This window comes from Alosa sapidissima, chromosome 19 (assembly GCF_018492685.1).
Source record: "Alosa sapidissima isolate fAloSap1 chromosome 19, fAloSap1.pri, whole genome shotgun sequence".
NCBI lineage: Eukaryota > Metazoa > Chordata > Actinopteri > Clupeiformes > Clupeidae > Alosa > Alosa sapidissima.
Genome location: NC_055975.1, coordinates 14,644,198 through 14,668,826, shown reverse-complemented (window position 1 = coordinate 14,668,826; position 24,629 = coordinate 14,644,198). Strand labels below are relative to the sequence as shown.

Below are 24,629 nucleotides of genomic sequence, written 5' to 3'. Positions count from 1 at the left end.
TTGTTCCAGCTGCTACCTACCTGCATCGCGCTTTGACTCTTCAGTCTCGTCGTTCCTATTTTTACGTCCAAACTTAGTTGCAAGACGGCGTTGATATAGGCACTTTTATGTAGATTAATATTCGACTGCAGATGAAGTATCGGATGCGGAACCCCCTTGAAGGAGGAAGCGCGTGTGTTACTTTCGTTGCCAGTAGAAACAGTCAAACATTGTAGCCCCAGCCAATAGCGGCCGTCGCCTCGTTGAGAAGTACATTGCATCAAAGTATCAACTTCAGAAACTATTTCGGAAGCAGATTGTTATAGTGATGAGTCAACAGAGGTAGAACACTTCGACTCCGAATTTTTAAGACAAGCTGGAGGTTTTGTTGATGAATAATGATTACCAACTCTGACCTGTTTGCTCATCGCCCGCTTATCACATGTAGCCTAGTCTATTCTGCAGTCTATAACTTTTTTGTTAGAGCAGGTCTTGATCTTCATGACGTGCAATGGTCAGTCTACAGCAGACATTAAAGTAGAGGGTTAATTTTAACAACAAATCAAATAATATATTGTGGATGTTGTTTACACATAGGCTAGTTTGAAGACATCGAAGACACGAAATTAAGTCATACCCTGATACTTTTTACAGGACGATTTTTCTGTTGACCTACATCGCCATCTAGAGGTAAACTCTAGAGGTCCTTCTGGATCTTCTATTGAGGCTGTTGGAGTGACCAACCTGAAGTTCTATACGCATGAGAGTGTAGAATAGATGATTTATCTCACGCTGTCAACCCAACGCCCATGCGACATGGGTGCACATCTCTCAGTCCGGAGAGGGTAGACAATGGAAGGAAACGGCTGACACAGAGAACATGATAAACTAAAGATGCACTTTTTTGGCCACAGGCTGTCTCATACCTCGGTTTATCAAAGGTCTCTCTGCCGCAGCACTGGATAAATGTGTGAAAAGGTGAGATGTTAAAGACGGTAAAAACAGCCTCTCTTCCGTTATCATGTATGTTTACTCACTAACCCCTCAAGACATTGGAAAAAAGAAAGGGATAGAGCCGTTCTCCAGAGACCATTATCTTACCTTGTGTTAATATAATAAGGGCACAGAGCCATTGTTGTGTATTGAGTGAAATGGAGGAAATGATGCAAGAGGAAAAGGCCTCTGTTTCCCAGAGCCTGTGGTCCCTACAGATAAGGCAAGCACATGCTAATTTTAAAAGCGGGAGAACTGGCAGGAAACATGACGGGAAAGTTTCCGTTTCGGTAAGCAAGAAAAAAAGCTTCCACAGCCACTCCTGGTGTTGGGTTCAGAGACTCTCGCGCAGTCAGGGTGGCTGCTCTGCCTGCTGTTTTGCCCTCCTGATCTCAGCTGGCGTTTGGGGAATATGGCTGTCAATGAGACTCACCCTATTCTGGAGATTCTGCACTCTTTTGGCATTGGTAAGGTAACATTCCTGGATTCAGTTGTTGGCTTTACTACAGCTGAAAATCTATAGGCATGGACTTGGGTCATCTGATGAATTGTTTCATTTTTATTCACCCTAAAACCAAAACACACAGGCTACCTATGCTTTAGAATTTACAGTATTATACTGTAAGGGTACATAGTAGTTCGACATTTCAGATTGTGGTTTCAGGACAGACTTTTTTTTTAAAGGGAAAGCAAAATCTTTGTTTTGGTTACATATGAAGCCGTGTTCACCACTGTGTTCATTGTCTTTTGACATAATGCAGCCTACTCTTGGAGTCATGAATTTGAGTCATGAAAATGCAACATAAGACAAAACTTTGCTCATAACATACTGTTTATCTAACATCCCCTTGCTGTTGTTACCTCAGATGCTATTCCTCATCACAGTTACTGTCAACTATCTCCAGTTTTGGTCACATTAAAACTCAGATGTTGTTTTCTGTACTTTGCCACAGAGAGTTTGATCCTGGCTTTCTGTCTCTCCATGTTGGTGGGGCTCCTGATTGGTGCGCTGATCTTCATCCTCCTCACATGGCTGTCCAGACACAGAGCCTCAGCTGTGATCACCAGACCCTCAAAGCGGAAATCTAACACCTCCCGTGCTCGCAACCGAATGGGTCTGTGCCGGAGTCAAGGCTTCCAACATCTTGGAGACAGCAGCGCTGCCTCTGGTCACTTAAACGCCCGCCGACAGGCGTCTGTGGACACCGATGAGTTGCTAGGCCGCAAAACGCCCTTCAAGGCTTCCACGTTCCACCCGCCAGGGAAGGGAGGGTCTCCCGTGGCCAGTAGTCCGCCATCTTCCCCATGCACTCTGGAGATAGAGGCCCCTTCCTCCAGTGAGGGGAGCCTGCTTCCAAGCTCCGGGAACAAACGCCAATCTTTCTGGCTTGGCAGCAATGGGCTAAGAGGATATCTGCCCACCCAAACGCCCCCGCCTGCCTATGACAGCGTCATCCATGCCTTCCAAGAGACCCAGACCTGAGTCTGAGACTGGGCATGGGCAACATGATTGTATTGTATAAAAAAGATTGTATGTACAGGCTGCTACCGTATATACGTATAGACAACCTGAATGGATTGAGGAAACAGCTGTGCACTACTGGACCTACCAAACTTCATGTCATAACATAAGACTTTATTTTTGACTACATGGTAGACTAAATTTCCTTCATCACAACTCTGATGATTTATACACCAACGTCACAGATGTGGGGAATATATCATCAAATTCTGGACACACCCCTTAGCTATACCTGTGAAAAACTGGAGAATGGATCTGAAAGTTGACTTGAACAGTAACAGGATTAATTAGGGCTCACAATGTAGGCATAGACTACTGCATGTGTTTAACAGTCATAAGTGTATGAATATAATCTGCTCCATTCAATACACAAGCCTCAAATGAACATACCAGACAGTGCAAAGGAGACATGGTGGATATACACTCCAATAACACAATAGGTTATGAATTTATTTGTCATGATTTTCTTGTGTGTAGTAGACACATGTAAACCTTACACAGACTACTATCATAATTCTTCATTCCTCAGTTTCCCCCCATTTGATCAACTGATAAAACTGGGCCATGGATTAATATGATGCAATGTCATTGGCCTATATAGTCCAGAGATTCTGATAACCACGTGTTCCTCTAACTGTTGAAGGAACATCACCAACTTCATCTGAGATTACAAGTCATATTGAATGCGAATATGACTGAGGAGGCAGCTGGCGCGTGAGCTGTAGCTGTCGCGCCGCAGTGTGGCACGGACAATCTACCCACTGGATAGGGTCGTTCGTCACGTGATGCAAACCCGTTTCGTCAGAGTTAAGGTTGCCAACACAATTTTTTAAAATCCCCCTACAGTTCATGTTCATTGCGACAACGCTCCACATAATTGATGGAGATTTTCGCCCTCGTTACAGGAGGATTTTTGTACGCATGCGGCAACCTCCTTCGAAGACGCACCAAGTGCAAACTGACAGAGGTGAGTTTGCTGGCTTAATCGCAGACATGCCAGCAGGATTATCGACCATTTAAATGAGTTTGGCGTCGTTGTATGTGTTTTAGCATCTGTTTTGGCCTTCATCGCTCCTTTCATTTACTGGAATGCGCAAGGATGGAAATACTACGGAATAGGTAATTATCGAGCATAGCGCGGCACACGTCAGTGATGGTGAATTATTTTGTTGAAACTGAATCATGTGTAATTAACATGTCTTGCCATTTCACACAAGTAATTCGTTGAATTCCATCCGTTTTATGATTCTAGTCTGGATTCGAATTTTAGATATGGACTGATTACCTAATTCTAGAAATGGGAGGCGGTGCTTTTATGAAACAGTTATTTTAGATGTCAAAAAGAAAGTTAGCGACGCAGATGTGTTTTAAAATACAGGATTATGTGAGTTGAGTTATCATGGCTCTTGTTGCCACGACGACAGTCATTTTTTTCTTCAAGATAGCCTACGGTGGCACCATTATTCGACTTCATTAGCCCGCACAAATTCACATACCTCGAGAGACTGTCTTGAAATTATAATTGCGCCTTTGGCAGATTGTCTGTGTAGGCCTCATTAATAAAAACAGCTGTAATTTTTACTGATGTTCCGCACGTCCCGTGACGTCAGATCAGACCAATGTCAAGTCCCAAGGAATCGAAAATAGTGTTTAGGAGACTCCCTGTTCAGTCTGGTGGATGTCTCTTGACATAAATTGTGTACCAGTAAAACACGTCGACAACATCTCGAAAACGCCCTCATAATGTTACTTGAAGACCACAGAATATTAATTGTGACCATGGGTTTGCATATAGTCACCCACCAATACCAAACCTGCCTGAAATCGAATATCAGGTGGAAATGAGCCTATTAATGAGAACGTCTTCCTAGACACCAGAGGCACGTTTGCCAACCAAGACAACACCGGTAGTGGATTGAATGCAAATATCTTATCCATTCAGACCTCATGCATTACAAAAAGCCTTCATGTAGGGAACCTATCTGTGTAACGATGTTCACTTGTACAAAGATAAGAGCACTAGTATGGCCATATCTCTGAAAACATGTAATTGAATACTCAATAACCCTGGTTGTACCAACACCCGTTTCATCCTTTCATCTGTTCCATGGCAAGGCCTATTTGAAAATACTGTGGACTTGTGTTGTCCTTTAGTGGTCTACTTTCATGTAAAACATATTAGATTATCTCCACAGATAATATAATAAACTTCTATTATGGGTATAGTGAAAGAGGCAAAGCATATTAGACCCATGTGATACTTTCTTACCCTCAATGTCAAACCGAACCATCTGAATAACTTTTGCAATTTGTGTTCAATTGGTGCAAAGAAACAGTTCTTTATTTTAAGGCCATATTTAATGTCATTTCTGGTTCTTGTGTTTCATTTCATATTGCTCGTATATACATGCATACAGTAATTGTCAGCAACACCTCCTTACTATTTACATGTACTTCTGTTTTCTTTAACAGGTCATCAGGTTGCAACACTAACTTTCTGTACATTTTCTCTGTGAATAAAATGCATTCGATTTTTCCCTCTAACCTATTTGTCATCCAAAGGAAATAAAATAAAATATGCATTAGAATGAAGCAAAGTGTTTTGTTTTTTTTGCACAGTTCATTGGTAGACTGGAATTAGGATACAAATATTCTTTCATCTCTGATTAAGTTACATTACTGTACATTAGGTTAAGCCAACACAGGGGCTTGTGATGTCAGCATTAACTGACATCTAAAAATTAGACTTTACCCTGACCCTAATCTCACAAATGAAATTAATTTGACCACGTGTGTAATTTTGCTTTGCAGTGTCATGGCCTGATGTTCACCCAGCTTCCTACTTGTACTCCCATCTGCAATTCTGGAAATCAGCCTCTACCGCATTCCATCTAAATTACAAAATGGAGCCCTTCTTCAAAGACGAAATTCTGTCTAATGATGTCCAGGAGCTATGAAGTGAGTAGCTAATGCCACTTTGGTATTCAATCATGTGTGGCAGATGTTCAGAATATGAATTTATCAGAACAGCAGAGACATGAAAAAGAGGACTAATTGACCCCCACGGTAATGGAGGCACAATATCCAATCAAAACTTCAGATTGGATATTTTGCCTGTATCTGTAGCTCATGAAAGTCATATAAACTAAAATTTTATGATTATTCTTTTTCCAACAATTCTTGGACCAGGAAGCACAAACAAAATGAAAGTAAAATGGAAGCTCAGTAGTATCAATTGATACAAACAATATGTGTGAAGCAGGCCCTAACCTCTGACTGCGTTTTGTTCCGACCTTTCCCCTACCGCAGCCTGGTCACTCAGTAGGGATGCTGGCCGCGGTGGAGCACGGTCCCACCCTCTGCAGCGACTCGAACATCCTGTGCCTCTCCTGGAAGGGCCGTGTGCCCAAGAGTGAGAAAGAGAAGCCCGTCTGCAGGAAGCGCTACTACGAGGAGGGATGGCTGGCCACGGGGAACGGGAGAGGCGTGGTGGGGGTGACCTTCACCTCCAGCCACTGCCGCCGGGACAGGACCACTCCGCAGAGGATCAACTTCAACCTGCGTGGGCACAACAGTGAGGTAGCTCAGGAGTTCTCATGAAGAGAAGAACCTCTGTATGATAAGATTAGTCTGAAACCTCAAAGGGTAAAGAAACCTCTGGGAGGGTTTTCACTTCCTGAATGCAAGATAAGAACAGATCCAGGCTATTTCTTTACTACAGTACTTTACATATTTTTTTGTGTATATTTTTTGTTCTCCTTGTCTTTGCATTTACTATCATATCTTGTACATATTTAGAATTGCTTACAATTTCACTAATTGTGTGGAGAAGAAGTTTGTTGACACCAGATTATGCTAGTCAGGTGTATTCTACAGAGTTTTAGGCCTGTACCGTTCAGGTTTTTCATGGAGACTTGATTATCCATTCTCAGGTTGTCTTGGTGCGTTGGAATGAACCATTTCAGAAGCTGGCCACATGCGACATGGAGGGAGGGATATTCGTGTGGATTCAGTACGAGGGCAGATGGTCAGTGGAGCTTGTCAACGATCGCGGTGCCCAAGTGAGTAACAATGCTTTCATCACCAAGGCTGTTCTCTCATCTCCCATCTCAACATGATCTCCTCATAATATCTGTTTAACAGTACTTACTGAAGAACACAGAATAGTAATGAATAGTAATAGCTAATAGTAATAGCTGCAATGAAACAGATAGTAGTAACAACACTCAAATGCATGCAAGATTGTGATGTGATAAAATGAAGTGAACCTTTCCTTTGCTTCTCCTTTTGTGTTTCTGAGGTGAGTGACTTCACTTGGTCACATGATGGCACCCAGGCCCTCATTGCCTACCGTGATGGGTTTGTTCTGGTGGGGTCTGTCAGTGGACAGAGGCACTGGTCATCTGAGATCAACCTGGAGAGTCAGATCACCTGTGGAATATGGACCCCTGATGACCAGCAGGTACCCAGAAAATATTAATACACATACTCAGAAGAGGGAGGCATTCCTCATCGCCGCACATGTAATCATATTGTAGTTATGATACCATATAGAGTGTGTGTTGCTGGAATAACAAATGATATTGCCCTGATGGCCCTGATATTGTGTCAGTGATAGTATTTATAACTGCACTATGTTTATCTTTACAGGTATTGTTTGGAACCGCAGATGGTCAGGTCATTGTGATGGACTGCCATGGGAGGATGCTGGCCCATGTGCTTCTGCACGAGTCTGATGGCATTGTGAGCATGTCCTGGAACTGCCCGGACTTCCTCGTGGAGGACAGCACGGAGAGTGACACAGATACAGATGACAACGCACCACCTCAAGGTAGAAAGCAACCCCTTCCAAACCAGTGTATCTTCAAAATTGCATGGGTGGCGTATAAAAATGTCTTATGTGGTTATTTACTAGCAGTTGGTACTTCATTATCTCCTGACTGAAATTGTCCATTTTTTTTATCTTGGAGTACGCAATCTAAAACCTCTCCTGACTGTAAGCTTCATATCTGGAGACATCAGTTTAATGAACAACTACGATGACCTCTCACCTCATATCATCCGCTCAGGACTGAAAGGTAAGCAGCCTCAAGTGAAGTGGTCATGAATCATGATATCTAATGATAGGAAGGTCTGAGTCCTGCACTTTTATGTAAAGCACATTGATTGAATGACCTCTGTGTATGAAATGCACTATATAAATAAACTTGACTTGATTTGACTTGACTAAGGGGCTGTCAGAAATCTATCAAAAACGTAATGAATGAATCTTTGGGTATTTAATGCTCGGCATCTAGTACAAGGAATTTTTATCAGAATATTCACTCTCTGAAGACCCATTATTTGTGTAAAACCTTTATTTTTTGCTTTGTTTCCAAAAACCTAAATACCATCTGTTTATTGTGTATAAGAATCTATCATGCCATGGTCACATGTAGCCTTATTACTATAATTTGTGCACTAGTAATGTGTGGGTGGTTGGGTCAGCTGAGTACTAAGAAGAGGAGCGTGTGTGTGCTGCAGATGTGGTGGTCCAGTGGTGCTCGCAGGGGGACCTGCTGGCCGTGGCGGGGATGGAGCGACAGAGCCTTCCCTCAGCCTCCGCCTGTGCACCCGTCACCCGCAATGCCCTTGTCAAGTTCTACAACGTCCAGGGGGAACACATCTACACGCTGGAGACTCCAGCACAGGTCAGCTGTCCTGCTGGTGGTCACTGATAAGGGAATTGGGGTGTGAGCATAGTGTATTGGGGTTTGCAGGTAGGATGAGTGATGTTGTTATTTTTTCCAGTCCAAATTCACATTTTTACCTCGAATGTATGGGGGTGGAACATTCTGGGCTACAGATGAACATGATCATGAATACTGTAGCTGTTTCCAAACCTTTACACTATTAGTTGTTGTTGCCAAGACTTAAAGCCTCTGATCATGTTTGTTTGTTTGTTTGTTTAACTTAAAGCCATTTCAGCAACTAAGGCTATTTAATGGCCAGAGCATTGTGTGTTAAGCCTCTGATCATAACAACTCATCTTGTTCTCTGTTGCTCATGATTTGCGTGGGCGAGCCCTGACAGTTGACGAGCCTTTTGTTGTTTGTGCCTGCAGCGGCCTATCAGCACCATCTGCTGGGGCCACCGAGACTCGCGGCTCTTCCTGGCGTGTGGGCCGGCGCTGTACGTGGTGCGCGTGGAGCACCGCGTGGCCAGCCTGCAGCTCTTGTGCCAGCAGGGCATCGCCAGCGCCCTGCGGGAGGAGAAGGACGTGGGCAAACTGAACATGCCCTCACTGCTCTGCTCCTACGTCACCTCTGCCTTTATTCCCACCATCAAGGTAAGATCTGTAGGGCTTACATACAGTATGAAGGGGGCGGTGGTAGCAAAGTGGCCAAGGAGGTAATGCAGTAGCCAGAAAAGTTGTGGGCTCAGTTCCTGGCTGCCACCATTGTGCCCTTGTACTTAACCCTGGGGAGACTGGCCATTGTAGTAATTGACATTTAATTAACGTTAAGTTGCTCTGGATTAAAGCATCAGCCAAATGAATAAAGCATAACTGCCCATAGCATATTATCAGTATGGCGTTTGGGACACTAAGAAGCTTACTTGATTTTTGTTGTAGCCACCAATTCCAGATCCGAACAACATCCGCGACTTTGTTAGCTACCCCACGGCCGGGAACGAGAGGCTCCACTGCACCATGAAGCGTGCAGAGGACGCACCTGAGGCAGGGGGGCCCTGCTACACCCTTTACCTGGAGCACCTGGGGGGACTGGTGCCCATTCTAAAAGGCCGCCGCATCAGCAAACTCCGTCCTGAGTTTGTCATCATGGACCCTAAAGTGGACAGCAAAGCAGGTGGGCATGACTGCTGCATAACATACAACATTATAACTTGCATAACTTGCAACAACTTGGATTACTCTGCAAAACAGTTTTCAGGTGTGGACACACCAACAGATCATATAAATATTCTTACTAAGAGGATAACTAGATTTTCATTAATTATATTATATATTAATTATATTATATAGGGAGTTGCTGTGTTTGTACTGCATTTATTAAGTCTGAATAGAAGATGACTTATTGAATAAATACATTTTGTTGTTGTGTGTGATTCTAGACGAGGTCTGTGTGACCAGCATGATGTCGTCTTACATGACGGACAGCTGTAACTGCTCTGACTCCAGTGACATAGAGCTAAGTGATGAATGGGGGGGAAGGAAATCTCCAAAACTGTCCAGGGGAAACAGATCCCCAAAGCTTCCAAGGTACCTTAAGCCAACAAAGCATTACTACTCAACTAAATAAAAATGTAAATAGGGATTACATGGTAAATATCAATGTTACATTTCACATTCAGATCATACAAGCTTGTAGTGATTTCAGATCCACAACTGCATTTAAAACTTTGTATTCTCAGTTTTGTAAAACCATTGAAATGTTGTCTCTCTTGTCAATGTTCATATAGGGGGACAGTATGGGTGTTTGTTTGCTGGGGTGGTTTGGTGTCAGGTTGTTAAAGAATATGTAAGGTTATTGATGGATATGTCAGTGTAGTCTGGTAGGACAATTACATTGTTTTTTTCTTTGATAGTATATTGCATGTATGTTGATCTGAAGTGAAGTCTTGATATGTCAACTGTTTCAACAGAATAAATATGGAATCTAGGAAGTCCCCAAAGCTGGCCCAGGAGATGTCAAGGTCTCCCAGACTACCAAAGAAACCACCTATTCGATCTCCCAGTCTCACACGAAGAGAATTCACCATGGACAGCATCAGTGAGGTATTGTGGGTTTTTCCAAATGTACCATCTCAGCAGTATATTTCCTTTTTACATAATCTCATGCATATTTCACTTTACTTTATCCACAGCATAATTATCTGGCACAAGTCACATCCAATATTTGGGGAACCAAATTTAAAATAGTGGGACTTGCAGCGTTTTTGCCAGCCAATTTGGGTGCCGGTAAGAAATGAAATCAGATTTCAAATTCAATGCCAACTGTGCAGAAAAATCTGCTTTGCTCCGCTTAGTACGCCAGACTATTAATATTTTTCATCCTTTACTGTAATAAAAATCAATTTATGTGCAGTTATCTACAAGACCAGTTTGCTCCACCTACAACCAAGGCAGATGACGATCTATCTCCCAGAGGTGCGTAAAATCTCCCTGGATTTCATGAGCCTTCCCGTCTTCAACCCAAATGTCTTCAGTGAGGATGAGGATGATTTGCCAGGTATGCTCACTTATATCATATTTGATAAGCTGACAGACACTATGCTGGTTTCTTTTTTTGGAGATTATATTTACATCTGTCCTCTGATTTCTTCAACTCGCTAGTCTAATCTCAGAGTATTTCTTTTTTTTAGTCATGGGACCATCTGAAGTGACAGGAGACAACCCTCCTTGCACTGTCAACATCCCTATCGCCCCAATCCACAGCCCTGCCCAAGCCATGTCTCCAACACAGAGCATTGGCCTCGTCCAGTCCCTTCTGGCCAATCAGAACATTCAGCTGGATGTTCTGACCAATCCCACGGCCACAGCCTCAGCAGCAGCTGCAGCGGCGGCAGCTGCCAGCGTCCCGGCCCCCGACCACAGCCAAGAGGTAGTGATGGCCTCTCACACTCTGCCTGCGAGGTACTCCAACCCTGGCCAGGCCATGTTCAGTGGATTGGAGATGAGCTCACTGTTGACTGGGACTCTCCCGCCACCTCCACATCACTTACCACAGCAAAGTCATCAACAGCGTCAGCAAGACCATCACAGTCAGCAGTCAAAACAGCAGCACCAGGTGCAGACGCTGAAGCTGCAACACCACCAACAACAACAGGCCCAGCAACAACACCAACAGCAAATTCAGCAACAGCAACAACAGCTACAACATCAACAACAACAGCTACAACATCAACAACAGCAGCTGCAACAGCAATTACAACATCATCAACAGTTAATGCAACAGCAGCATGCACAGCAAATCCCATCGCAACATCAGCAACTGCAACAACACCAACAACAAATCCAGCAACAGCATTTGCACCACCAACAGCAAATCCAACAGCAGCAGCATCACCACCAACAGCTTCAGCATCAACAGCAGCAGCATCAGCTACAGGTCCACCACCAACAGCAGCAGCAACATCAGCAGCAGCATCCGCAGCATCCACAAATGCCACACCAACAACACACGCAGCATCAGCACCAGCTCCAACAGCAGCAGCAGCAGATCCAGCTGCAGCATGAGCAGATGCAGCAGCAGCAGCAGCAGATGCAACAGCAGCAGCAACAGATCCGGCAGCAGATCCAGGAGATGCGGCAGCAGCAGCAGCAGCTCCAGCAGCAGCATCAGCAGATCCAGCAACAGCACCAGCAGCTTCAGCGGCAGCACCAACAGATGCAGCAGCAGCTGAAGCTGCAGATCACCCTGCCTCCTCCGCCCACCGGCTACCCCACCATCCCTCTCCACCAGCTGCAGATGATGCCTCCCATGCCCCAGCTGTCGGACCAAGTGCCTGACCGAGTGGAGCAGCCGCCAACGCTGACCCTGAGGACAAGCTCCTCGCGCCCGCAGTCGTTCATCGAAGGCGACGTGTCTCTGGAGATGCAAATGAGGAAGGTGAATCCCCCACCGCCGTACCCTGGCACTGTTGTGTCAGCGCCCCCGCCACCTCCATCTACTGTTCCTCCAACCCTCATAACCAGTAGCGATGGCGCTACTGCGCTGTCTGCGGAGCCCTGTCTGAGCAAGGATGAGTTCTCTCTGCACCCCGTAGGGCTGCAGTACCCTACTCCTCTTGGCTATGAGAGGATAACGACCTTCGACAGCAGCGGGAATGTGGAAGAGGTGTGCCGCCCACGCAGGCGACTGATACGGAACCAGAATGCCTACAACATGTCCGGCATGGGTTCGGCCACGCTCAGGGTCACGTCGTCCGAGGGCAAGAAGATCCAGCTGCCCTACAGCTCGGCAACTCTCAGCCGTCTCTCTGTGCCTCGGTACACCATACCGAGCGGAGATCCTCCCCCGTACCCCGACCCGGCCAATCAGATCAACACCATCAGGAGTCCCACTCAGAGGATAGACAGTAGCCTAATTCATGCCACGATGAGACGCGACCGCAGAGATGTGGCCCTGAAGGTTTCCCAAATGGTGGACACTGCTAGGACCCTGCCCACAAAGGCCAAGATTAACAGCGGCCTGACTCTTTCCTACCAGCCAAGGGCTCCCACCGCTCTGTACACATGCACTCAGTGCAGCAGCAACAGCAGCACTGCCAGCGTCAGTGTGAGCAGCGGCGGCACAAACAGCAGTGGGATCGCCGGGGGAACCGTTGTGCGTCAAGAGTTCCCTCCAGGGAAAGGAGCGGGACACAGCACCATTATAGTGCACTCGAAAAGTGCTTCATCGTTGGCCTCTCAGTCCTCCTACAACCTTCTAAGCCCCGTTGACAACAGCAGGGACAGGACTGTGTATGTCAACTCTGCCTTTACAGAAGACGAGACGTTCAACCAGCAGTGCCATTTGGAGAAGTCTGTGAGGCATTTAACACTGGGGGATGTGAGCCTGACCGTGAAACGGCCCCCGCCGTACCAGTGGGACCCTACCTGCACTGATCAGATTTGGCTCCCCCAAGAGCAGAGCCTTCTGGCTGGTGCCACAGGCCCTCACAAGCCTCCTCTGCTCCTGAGTCCAACGCAACAGTTGGATGTGAGTCGCTTGCCTTTTGTGCTCTCCACCAAACTGCCCCCTAACCCCAACACGCTGACTTTCCCTGGCTACCAGATCTCCCTATCCCCCTTCCCACCAGGCGTGGGGCCTCACGTGGGACCACAGATTCAGTCTTTACAGAATCCACCACCGCCCTGTTCACCCAATGACATGGTGACCTCTGTGCAAGATCCCTCCTTGGTTCTCCCTCCGGGCTACCCACCTAACCTTGCTAATTTAGCCTGCTGCCCTCTTCCACCTATGTATCCCGGTGCTAGTTCTTGCAGCAACCTGCAACTGCATCCAATGGCACTGCATCCATGGAACACTTACAACCCCTGTCCTCCAATGCAAGATCCCACTGGTACCATACCTGGCAAGTCCCAACAAGTCTTGGAGAAGCCCATCCTGTCCCCGCCGCCAGCTCCTCCTCCACCCCCTCTGCCTCCTCCACCACCTCTCCCGCCTCCACCTCCTCCCCCACCTGCTGAACTTATCAACCACCAGAGCACGTCAAAGGCTCTAGCAGAGGCAAGTGACAGCTTTCAGGAGCGGGAGGCCTCCCTCAGCGAGAGCCCTGTTCCCCAGGGCACGGACAGGTTCAAGAAGAACCGCAAGAGGCTGGACAGCCGAGCTGAGGAGGCCAACATGCCCACGGTATCGGAGGGCAAGTCCAACAAAAAAGAAGGCCGGGCGCTCTCAGACTTCAATTCGCTCATCTCCAGCCCGCGTCTCGGAGGCCGGGAGAAGAAGAAGCCCAAAGGGCAAAGAGAGTCGCTGAACAAGGGCAAGAAGCTGAGCAGGACTACCAACGAGTTCCAGGACAGCTCAGAGTCTGAGCCTGAGCTCTTCATCAGCGGCGATGAGCTCATGAACCAGAGCCAGAGCAGCAAAAAGGGCTGGAAGAGCAAGCGCAACATGCGCATGGCCAGCGAGCTGGAGGAGATCAAGTGCCGCAAGGCCAATGAGAGGGAAGACCGCAGCCTTGGAAGCCAAGGCTTTGTCTATGTCATGGCTAATAAGCAGCCATTGTGGAATGAGGCCACACAAGTGTACCAGCTGGACTTTGGAGGCCGTGTGACACAAGAGTCAGCCAAAAACTTTCAGATAGAATTGGACGGGAGACAGGTAAACTTCCTTTTTACAAAAACTATAGATAGTTTAAGAAATATTCTATTTATGTACATACAGTTGTCATTGTCATTGTTGCTACTGTTGAAAACAATAGCTACTGGTGTATACACAGATATCCCATCTATTACAAACTTTAAATAATGTGTTCCATGTTTATATGCTACAATGTACTCAGCAGCAATGTACTCAAATTATAGTGAAGCAGAGTTAAAAGCGCTCTAAGCGATGTTGGGTAATGTCACTTCTGTTGACCTTTAAACAAAACAGAGAGCTAGCTCGCTACTCCCTCTCTCTCCCTCCCGTGCAATTGAAAATCTCCTAAATGCACATCTCGTCAGTGATGGGCTTGAACAGTTTATGTTTCGATGGTCCAGGATGAACCAGGTTGTTTTTGTTGCCGTTTTTGGAGCCTGGGCTGTCCACAGAGAATGCAGTTTTTACAGTGTATTCAGGGCAGAGGCAGCTAGTGGATGGTGAGGTGATGTTTGCTGTGTGTGACAAAAAATATTTTAGCTTAGAAACTGTGTAACATCGCTTAGAGCACCTACAGTAAAATCTCACTTTTATTTTGACATTACTTGACCTGTTTTGCTAGAAGAACTAAATGTTCTGATGCTCCAGTAATTTAACAACTCATGTCTCCTCTCTGTCTCCCTTTAGGTAATGCAGTTTGGCAGAATTGATGGTAACGCCTACATCTTGGACTTTCAGTATCCTTTCTCAGCTGTCCAGGCGTTTGCTGTTGCCTTGGCCAATGTCACTCAGAGGCTCAAATAAGAAGCCTTTCTCAAGGAGAAGGTCTGGCATCGGGATGGACACAAAGAGATTTGTTGTTCATTGTGCATTGTGGCCAATAATGTTTAATGCCTATGAATTCCACAACAGCTGCTGTTCATGTTATGCATAAGGCTGAATAAAAATGGAAAGTCCGGTGATCGCAAATTAGTAGTCTCCTAAAAATTAAGCCTATTAATAAAAGAATAACAACAATGCATATATTCCATAAATATAGACAAGTGTCACATGAACACTCACAGTTAACTATTCACTCATGCAACATAATACAGTAAGAGGTTTCCTCAACACGGGCCCATAGGGGACAAAAACAATATTATGGCTTTATCAGGAAAATAGATATTTAATGTTCATTTCTGTTGTTGAAATTTAATACTATGTTTTGATTTTATGAAAGTATTCTCTGGCTTTGTGCAAACTCGGGTAAATATGCGGTATGTGCATGTAATGGCTACATGTGTTTGAATGTCCTGTCCTGATGGCTACAAGAAAAAAAAAAAGAGTCTTCAGGTTAAAAAACAGACTATGATTGTGTACAAGGGTTTGCTTTTGGCTACATTAGTAATTCACTCACTCCATGTAGACCATGGAAAATTTGATTCTGCATTAAGGAAATTTAGACCATATTAAATATCACTTCTGTGAAGTGATCCCACTGGCATACCCTATGATTTGTGTCAATAAAAAGTCACTCAGATTTTGGGCATGTCATTGTGCCATTTTTGCCTTTAGATGGTATGCACTTTATCCTAACACACGCTATTTTTAGGATAAAAGACATGTTTACATTCAGTAACCACAAGATTGCTGCTTAAAGTTTGTTTTGAAAACGTTGGCAAACGCATGGACACATTAGATACCTTGAGTGGTGTTGATCAGCCCCTCATCATAGTGATTGTTTTTCTAACCTCTTGACAGCTTACAGCTTTTGTTGCTAAATGGTGTGTTTCTGGGGGGAACAACTTATGCCCTTTTTCTGCAAAGAGAGCTTAAAGTAAACCTCACTCGGAGACAGTTCAACATTTGTTTGGTGTGGAACTATGCTGTGGAAGGTTCTGAGGCTGTATTATTACAATATACTTTGTGTAATTTCTGTTAAAATTGTACCAATAGTACCGTTTGCTATCTGGTGGTTTGTTAGGTAGAACAAAATGGTGGTTCAGGAGGTTCAGAAGGAGAGGGGCTTACCTGTGTTATGTGGCTTGACTATTGTAAAATATTGCAAAATATTTGTAGACAGATCAGACACATTTAAATATATTTCAGACGCCTTAGAATGATGCTGTGATTTGTCACCTGAACATCAATGAAATAAATTAAAGGCATATTAATTACAAATAAAAATCAAACTTGTTTGTGATTTATTATGATTGTTATGTTGACCATGCAGCTGTTCCTCAAAATAACTTTGCTTATTCATTTTATTCAAAGAAAGATGTATTGTGTTGGCATATCTAGTGACAAGCATCTAGCAGTTCATTTTAATTAGAACTCCAACACAACAATAGGTTACACCAAGTGGTCCGTCCGACATATAAAGGTCCCAAGTTATGGACAGATGGGTAAGCTACTACCACCAGAGCCTTTATTAGACATTCTCTGCTACCACCCAGTGGTCAACTTTCACCCTTGCCTCTGGGCCGAAGTGGGCGGGCAGTCAGTTGTGAGAGGTGGGTAGTCAACATTGTAGAGGCGTGTGCTAAAGTTTCTTACGAGTAAAGATCTGATTGAGACGTGAAACTGCATTAGATAATCGAAATCTTCAGCTGTGGAATAGGCGTAGTAAATCGACTTGGACTAGCCTATAACATTTTCACATAGAGCAGGTGCCTACTCTGCCATCTATGAACTTTCAAACCCCCGACATATGGATTCCAACGATGTTTCGTTGACAGGTTTGTGGTTCAAATGTGAAAGATTAATTGATTGTATGCGGTCATTTTGAGTTTGTTGTTTGTAAGAATGTACCTAGCCTACATTATTATTGAGCCCTGCCAAAAGGTTTGAATGTCTCCGTGGATAAAGTTGCAAGAAGAAACGTTAGCGGCCTTCTTACTGAAAACATGCAGGGACGTTGGAAGTATTTTCTGCGAGGCGGCATGGGGTTTCTCCACCTGGAAAAAAATGAAATTCTGACTGATAAACACACAACTTTAACGCTGTTTTCGGAAGGACAGAAATGCCAACAGAGAAAGCAGCGCCCTTCTGTCTTAACTCAAGTGACGTGAAAATTGCCTACCTGCGCTATCACTAGACTAGACCTAACCTTCAACTCTGTTTTCATTCTGCAGACGGTGGCCAGCCCAGTCAACGGCTGTCCCGTCAACAAATACTCACCATGATAGCAATGTCATCTATCAACTTCAGCTCTATGATATGTTACTCTGTATTAGCTCCATTTTTTCCAAATGAGGTAGGCTCACTCACGTTTTACTTTTTAAAATCAGCATTATTGTTTTCGATTGACAAATATTCCATTGCCAAGTTGTCCATTATGAAACTAGTAAACATTTAAGGTCAGTAGGTCATTGCTGGTAAGTCTTTGGTCAGAGAGAATTGAGGGAACCACTTGTCTGACGCTTGTCAATGTAGGCCTAGGCTAAAACCTCCAAAAAGGTCTCTCTCAGGCCAAAACAAGCGGCCAAGGGCAGTCAGTCACGTACAAACGCATGCCTCCACAGATGAGAGGATATCAGATGTTTACTGTCACTGTCCCATTGTGTCCCAAGCTACTCAGCTGTGATGCATGTCCATAGGCAAGCTTTTTAATGTTTTGAATGTCCTAGCTGAAAGCAATGCAATACCTGTATGTTATTTTTAGTGAATCCATACATGAGATAATAATAGCCTAAATGAAAATGCTATATGCATTCTCTTGTCTTATAAAGACTCAACTTGATTGATTTAATAGTTTTTTTTTTTCTCCCAAGGCAAAAAATAAGGGTGTGAGTCAAACAGTGATTGGTCTCATATTTGGATGGTATGCCTTATGTGTCCTGGTGGGATCATTGCTATTGGGTAAATATGTAAGTTCATCTTCAGTAAGTGTTTCACAGTTTGCAGACCCAACACTTTACCGGCTGTAACAGCTATTCTGTTTCATTTCCAGATTGTACAGATTGGGGCAAAGCTGATGATAATTGTGGGAATATTTGTTTCAGCTGTGTGTACAATTCTCTTTGGGTAAGTTTGGGTCACAGCAACTTTTGTATCCCAATTAGAAAGAGAATGGAAGTAGTTACAATGTAATCTACCTCTTGTTAAATCATGCTTTGAGCTTTTAACATTCTTTTCAACCCTCACTGGAATCTGAGATTTAACAAAGTAGCAGACCTGCCCTGTCTACCTTACACAAAAACCCCAGGCAGAAATGACACCACAAAATGGCAAACAAATAGACGTGGGAATACTGGTGGCCCACGTATGTGCGTTAGACCACTCAATAGACATATGGGCCACTGTGATAAACTAAACCATCCAATGAGGCAGTATTCATGCCTTATGACTGACTACATGCCAAGCATTCTCAGGCAATAATGAAGACTAATTGTGTGTTTGGGTTGCGGGTTTGCCGTCACAATACTGGATCCTCTGCCTCTCTCTTGTAGCCTGCTGGACAGATCCGCTGCTGGGACACCGTTTATCGTTCTCTGCTTTGTCGTTCGGTCAGTGAATGCTTTTGGCTTTGCTGCTGCCATGACAGCGTCATTCGCCATCTTGGCTAAAGTATTCCCCAACAATATAGCTACTGTCCTGGTGAGTTGAGTCATTCTGGTATTTCTGACCTATGTCCCAGGAGATGTTTTTGAGATAGTGTATATTTCCTAAAACCTATTCCATTTTTCCAGGGTTGCATGGAAATATTCACTGGCCTTGGTCTCATCCTGGGACCCCCGATAGGTGGATGGCTGTATCAGGCATTTGGTTATGAAATCCCATTCATAGTGCTGGGAGGTCTGCTATTCCTGATGGTTCCATTCAACATCTGGCTCCTACCCAGTCAAGGTACACTTCCACACCTACAGTTCTAATCAATCCTGCATTGTACAGATTATCATGCATGCAGAGTCAAGCTTAGGTTCCATGCTCAGGTCATTTGTGGCCCTGATGAAGAGCAAGCTGACATGAGAATTACCCTCTCAGATGCAGATCCATCCAGGGACTCCTTCTTCAGGCTGTGCACCATCCCGAAGATCCCCATCATCTGCTTCGTGGTTCTCACCCTCAGCTCTGGTCTCGGCTTCCTGGATGCTACTCTGTCATTATTTGCTATCAATAAGGTCAGGGGACAACCTGTGCGGTGTTAATGGCATTGGGTTATGCTGATGTTTGTATATTATGTCAATCTGTGTAAACTGCTGGTAACAAACCTTCAATCTTACAGGCCTACTAACGCTGTACTTGATTGACCTGCCGTGATGTGTGTGTGTGTGTGTGTGTGTGTGTGGTATACAGCAGTGGCGCCGGCAGGCGTAATCCTGTACGCAACATTTTTTCACGGCTTTATTTGTGAAATCGTTCAATATTAGTCTACAACTTTGAGGGCAGCCGTGGCCTACTGGTTAGTGCTTCGGACTTGTAACCGGAGGGTTTCCGGTTCGAACCCTGACCAGTAGGCACGGCTGAAGTGCCCTTGAGCAAGGTACCTAACCACTCACTGCTCCCCGAGCGCCGCTGTTGTTGCAGGCAGACTTATAGCCTACAAAAAAAAAAAAAAAAACTTGTGTGACAACTAGCCTATATTTATTGACTCATGTGCAATCTGAATATTGCCATTATTCCGAATAAAACCGGAATATGGTGTGCATGCATGGAAGACTATAAAATATGAAAACGTAGCATTGTCATGACATGATAACGTTTGACCTGTGGCGGTTTTCGGGCGTGGCTTTGGATGGGTCAATTCTGGCGCTTAAAAACACAACGTTTCATTCATTCATAATAGCCTAAATCAATCAGTCATGAAAAGAAAACAACAGCAGCAGCTTAATATTTTTCAGGTGTTTAACCGTAACGTTAAAAGGCGTAGGCCTACTGTTCTTAGCAGTGATGCTGATACTGACAGCAGTGAGAGTTTGGTGCGTAGCCTACTATGGAATACAAACCTAGCGGCGCCCCTGGTATACAGTAGAGTTGTTGTGTGTGATACTGAGCTGAGGGAGTCATGATGAGTTTGAAGGCACTGTAACATTTGACCATGTGTGTAAAATGGTGGTGAATATGTGTTTGCGTGTGTTTTTAGTTTTCGATGTCTCCTGGCTCAGTGGGGCTGTTGATGATTGGTCTCTCTCTCCCTTATGGTGCTGCCTCTCCCATCTTTGGCATGTTCAGTGATAAGTACCCGGTAACTATAGCAACTCCAACTCTTCCACCTACACAGCCGTTGACATCACTGCTCTTATAATAGCGTGCTGTGCTGATGGCTGAACGAGAAGAAATTTTGAGGAAAGTTTTGATTTTTAAATGGCTGAACTGTAATTATTAAAGCAAAATGTTGAGCACCAGTTTTGATTGGTAAAATGTAGCTTCAGAATAAAATGACTAAGTTATGAAATTGCTAACAGAATGTGCAACAATCACTGTATGACTACTTGTGAATGACAATCATTGAACTTGTCTTGGCTGTGTATGTGGGGAGAGGGCAGTGTGCAATATGTGTGTTGGAGAAGCTTCCTAATGAGACAATGTGCTGTGTATTTGGGGGGGGGGGGGGGGGGTGTAAGTGTGCTGTAAGTATGTTGGGGATGTGTGTTGGAGAAGCTTCCTGATGAAATGAAATAATGTGCTGTGTATGTAGGGGAGGGGGGGGGGGGGCAGTGCACTGCAAGTATGGTGAAGGGACTTACTATTGCAAGCAGAGTACTGTATGTATGATGTATGTGAGTGAATAGAGGGACTAGTAGATGGTTAGAGAGCACTAAAGCATAGAACACAGACCCCGTATTGAAAATGCTTAATAGGTAACAGGAATTTAGGGCACAGGCTAGATTAGAGGTAAATGCTTAAAGAGCTTTCATCATACTTACCTTCAGAAAAGATTATATTTCATTTCAGTAAAAAAAAATAATATTACTTTTGATAGATGATGGGGAGGATTTGTAACGTTTTTACAAAATATAACATTTATTCTCCATACTGCATGCTTTATCCTCTTAATATGACTGTGTTACATATACAAACTCATCTTCTGCTTTTTGACTATATGCTTTTCAACTGATGTTTGGTGCTGTTTGTATGGAGAGGGGTAGGGACTATGAAGGAGCTGATTTTTTATGCTGTTTGTATTGACTGTTGTACATTTTTCAGAGAGAATATATTATATAATTTAAGATTAAAGGTGTTACATGTTACATTGTATTGTACTTGGTTCCAGTCTGCACGGAAATGGATGATGGTGATGGGAGGAATGGCAACAGCAGTAGGTTTCGGTCTACTGGGACCGATCCCAGTCATTGGGGTCAGTAGGTGAGTTTGGGTGTAAAGTCAATTCCTTGAAACAGAAGGTTATTACTGTCGACCATCAAAGCATTTTCTTACTTTATGGTAAGCTATACTACTTACATATAGGCTTGTTTTGAGGAAATTACCGCTGACTCCATATTTTCCCCAATCTAACCGAGTTACTTAGCCAATTGCCGAATCAAATGTGATCTGCTGGGCAGTAAAAATGTTTTCCTCTCCCAACAGTCAACTCTGGCTGACTGTTTTGATGCTGGTTGTCATCGGTTTTTCTCTGTGCATGACCGCCATCCCCACCTTTGCGGAGATGCTCATATGTGCACAGTAAGTCTGTCAGCCCATTAATCAACCCTTATCAATCTCCATTCATCCTTTTAACACTAGCTCTATACATAACCAACCAGTACCAATAGGCATGCGTTCATATGACTAACCATTAACACTAACATTGATGATCTATGTATAGCAGCGGCTTCTGTTGTGTTTGTATGACAGCGAGAATGGCTTTGAGGAGGGACTCAGCACACTAGGACTAGTGTCAGGACTCTTCTCTGCAGTCTGGTCATGTGGGTACGTCCTTGTTACAATAACTTAGGTCATCTGATGCAAGGGAACCAAAGCACCCAGTAGTTAAACCTGGTTAACCCACTGAGGTTATCTGAATGGAAGTTATAAGTTAGCACTGATAATGTTATCTAAAGGTTAAATCACATCTGTTCTAGGAACACTTTATATGTATATATGGTACTAATTTATCTTTGTCTGTGGATCTCAGAATGTTTGTGGGACCAACACTAGGCAGCTACATCACACAAAGGTCAAATTTTGAATATGCTTCAGCTAGTCAAGGTGGACTTGCCTTCTTAGCAGTAAGTTTCAGCATCATCTCATCACGTCTCACCATCAAACATCACACAAAACAACATGTGTGGGTGTCAAAGAAGCTCACTGAGCTTTTGTGTTTCTTTCTACAGGCCACCCTTCTGGGCATCTACTCACTCTATGAGCTCCATAAAAAGAGGTATGACATTTCCTTCCACAACTCACATGATCAGTCAGCTGTCAGATACAGTGACAGTACAGTCCTACCTCATGTGACCTGTTTACGTTGACCAATTTAGGTAATGTTTTAAGAGCATTTTGACAAATGCAAAAGAACATGCCTGCATTTCTGTAGGCAATTAATCGTTGACTGCAGATGCTCACAGTAAAACGTATAAGCAAATTATTGATAAAAAAAATAGGTGGTTAAGCAGACATGTATGATAAATCATGATTTAAATTATATAAAAATATTTAACTGCATTCAAAGCCTGATGCCTGATTGCAAATGCTGGAAGACACATACAATTATTTTCAAGTCCAGAATATTTTTAAAATATCATAGCCCCAGACACGCTGTTGTAGGATTGGGGATCTTTTGTAAAGGTCTTATCACTTGTAAAACAGCCATAGGAAGTTTGGTGCCCCCCCCCCCCCCCCCCCAACCCACGAAATTGAAATAAAGAAAAGCTGGTATGCTACAGTAATTCAGAGATCTCTTTATACAGACTGCTGTCGCGGTGCATTCCCTCTATATTGTATCAGAGTTATGTTCATGCTTTGTTGCAAAAGATGCATATTTAGTTTGTTTATTATTAGTTTGTTGTTTTATTATTCTCAACCGTAATCTTCTTTAGTTCTGCTTTAAAATACCACAACTCACGTGTGACAAATGATCAGCATCATGCCAATTAGAAAACTCTGGGGGGTGGTGACTACTGCAGTAATACATTGCATACATGAAGTGAGCTGACATGAGTTTGTAGAGAGGCTGTGGTTGGTGATGGTCTAGGTCTGTAATCAGTTGTAAATCAGGTCTCTAGGACAAGTATACTGGCGTATACAAGGAATTTGGTCTCTGCATTTATCCCATCCGTGAATTAGTGAACACACAGAGCACACAGTGAACAAACAGTGAGGTGAAGCACACATTACCTATTACATAACCCGGAGCAGTGAGTTGCCTTGCTACAGCGGCGCTCGGGGAGCAGTGAGGGGTTAGGTGCCTTTCTCAAAGGCACTTCAGCCATTCCTACTGGTCGGGGATCGAACCGGCCACCCTTCAGTTACAAGCCCGAACCAGTAGGCTATGCCTGCCCCCGTCATTAAACATGTAAAGCTAAACGGATACATTTTTTCTCATCCATCAGGTCTATCAGGGCCACAGAGACCCCACCTGATGACCGAACGCCTCTCCTTTCTTCCCCTCATCCCTCATGACCGGCTCTAAATGTCCGTTCACATCAGGGAGGTCCTGCTCTTGGAATTTAATAGTGCCTATAGGAGCAGCTGAGCTGAGCGGAGCTACAGTACCTATGTAAACTTTGCACCATATCAATATGATGCTATTTAATCCAAGAGGCTCTAAATTATGTCATATCTAATATAAATAATAATGTTTACTTCTTGTTGTAATTTTGTTTTTATTTTTTACATTTCTTGTGTTTGAGTCCGAGAACAGTCTGTAAAAATGAATCGATTTATGGCTCGATTTTTTTCTTTCCTTTGTGATTTTCTTTTCTCTTGTATTTTCCACATTATTTCTCAGCTTCCATTTTCAGGTCATCTTTATATTAGATCAATTATATACAGATGGGGGCAACTACTGTATGTGGTTTATTTTGTAATATTGAGCATATGTTATGGCTTCAATTTGTGATGGCTCAATTGTGAGCTTTACCCATCTGAATGCAATGATAAATCTATATGAAGCTAATGCATCTTCAAACCAGGATGAGTGATAGACCAGCCAGACATTACTTAAAAAGCTTTAGTGTAAACTCTGTGACTGAATGATAAAACAAAACTACACATATTTTGTGCACATTATCATGGTAGACCATAAACATTAGTTTTAAAGAAATTATATGTATTCACATATACATAGTATTGAACACTGGCACAGACACTTACAAAAACACAACCTATAAAATCATGTATGCAAGAATAAAGCATCTCTTGGCAACACTACTCATAAAATCTTAATTGGGTACAAAAATACA

General features: G+C 43.8%; 4 protein-coding genes across 7 annotated transcripts in view; 3 read left to right on the top strand and 1 right to left on the bottom strand.

Annotated features, from left to right (window-relative positions):
• Positions 1 to 126, bottom strand: part of syne1b (spectrin repeat containing, nuclear envelope 1b) — a 112,178-nt gene extending 112,052 nt beyond the window's left edge. The window contains exon 1 of the mRNA XM_042073423.1: positions 21 to 126. The gene's annotated coding sequence lies outside the window, so the exon portion shown is untranslated. The remainder of the gene's footprint in view (positions 1 to 20) is intronic.
• A 1,179-nt stretch (positions 127 to 1,305) lies between these two features.
• On the top strand, positions 1,306 to 2,455 carry myct1b (myc target 1b). Its single transcript, XM_042072808.1, has 2 exons — positions 1,306 to 1,439; positions 1,926 to 2,455. The coding sequence occupies exons 1-2, from the start codon at positions 1,385 to 1,387 to the stop codon at positions 2,453 to 2,455; spliced, it is 585 nt and encodes a 194-aa protein (XP_041928742.1). The 5' UTR covers positions 1,306 to 1,384.
• Positions 2,456 to 3,493: 1,038 nt separating this feature from the next.
• On the top strand, positions 3,494 to 16,475 carry tulp4b (TUB like protein 4b). The gene is made up of 16 exons (XM_042072807.1): positions 3,494 to 3,613; positions 5,306 to 5,452; positions 5,804 to 6,073; positions 6,427 to 6,555; positions 6,795 to 6,956; positions 7,145 to 7,325; positions 7,465 to 7,572; positions 8,018 to 8,184; positions 8,598 to 8,822; positions 9,108 to 9,342; positions 9,608 to 9,755; positions 10,139 to 10,271; positions 10,361 to 10,454; positions 10,582 to 10,725; positions 10,859 to 14,325; positions 14,992 to 16,475. The coding sequence occupies exons 2-16, from the start codon at positions 5,432 to 5,434 to the stop codon at positions 15,106 to 15,108; spliced, it is 5,601 nt and encodes a 1,866-aa protein (XP_041928741.1). The 5' UTR covers positions 3,494 to 3,613; positions 5,306 to 5,431; the 3' UTR covers positions 15,109 to 16,475.
• A 361-nt stretch (positions 16,476 to 16,836) lies between these two features.
• On the top strand, positions 16,837 to 24,594 carry slc18b1 (solute carrier family 18 member B1). 4 transcript variants are annotated; one of them, XM_042072751.1, is made up of 14 exons: positions 16,838 to 17,021; positions 17,418 to 17,539; positions 18,057 to 18,152; positions 18,236 to 18,309; positions 18,735 to 18,882; positions 18,975 to 19,131; positions 19,270 to 19,406; positions 20,369 to 20,470; positions 21,500 to 21,591; positions 21,814 to 21,909; positions 22,081 to 22,155; positions 22,361 to 22,454; positions 22,560 to 22,606; positions 23,778 to 24,594. In XM_042072751.1, the coding sequence occupies exons 1-14, from the start codon at positions 16,994 to 16,996 to the stop codon at positions 23,845 to 23,847; spliced, it is 1,338 nt and encodes a 445-aa protein (XP_041928685.1). In that variant the 5' UTR covers positions 16,838 to 16,993; the 3' UTR covers positions 23,848 to 24,594. The 4 variants fall into 4 exon arrangements, with proteins under 4 accessions (XP_041928686.1, XP_041928688.1, XP_041928685.1 ...); XM_042072753.1 differs by lacking the exon at positions 16,838 to 17,021 and having other exon boundaries at positions 17,428 to 17,539; positions 18,057 to 18,144; XM_042072752.1 differs by lacking the exons at positions 22,081 to 22,155; positions 22,361 to 22,454 and having other exon boundaries at positions 16,837 to 17,021.
• Positions 24,595 to 24,629: the final 35 nt, after the last annotated feature.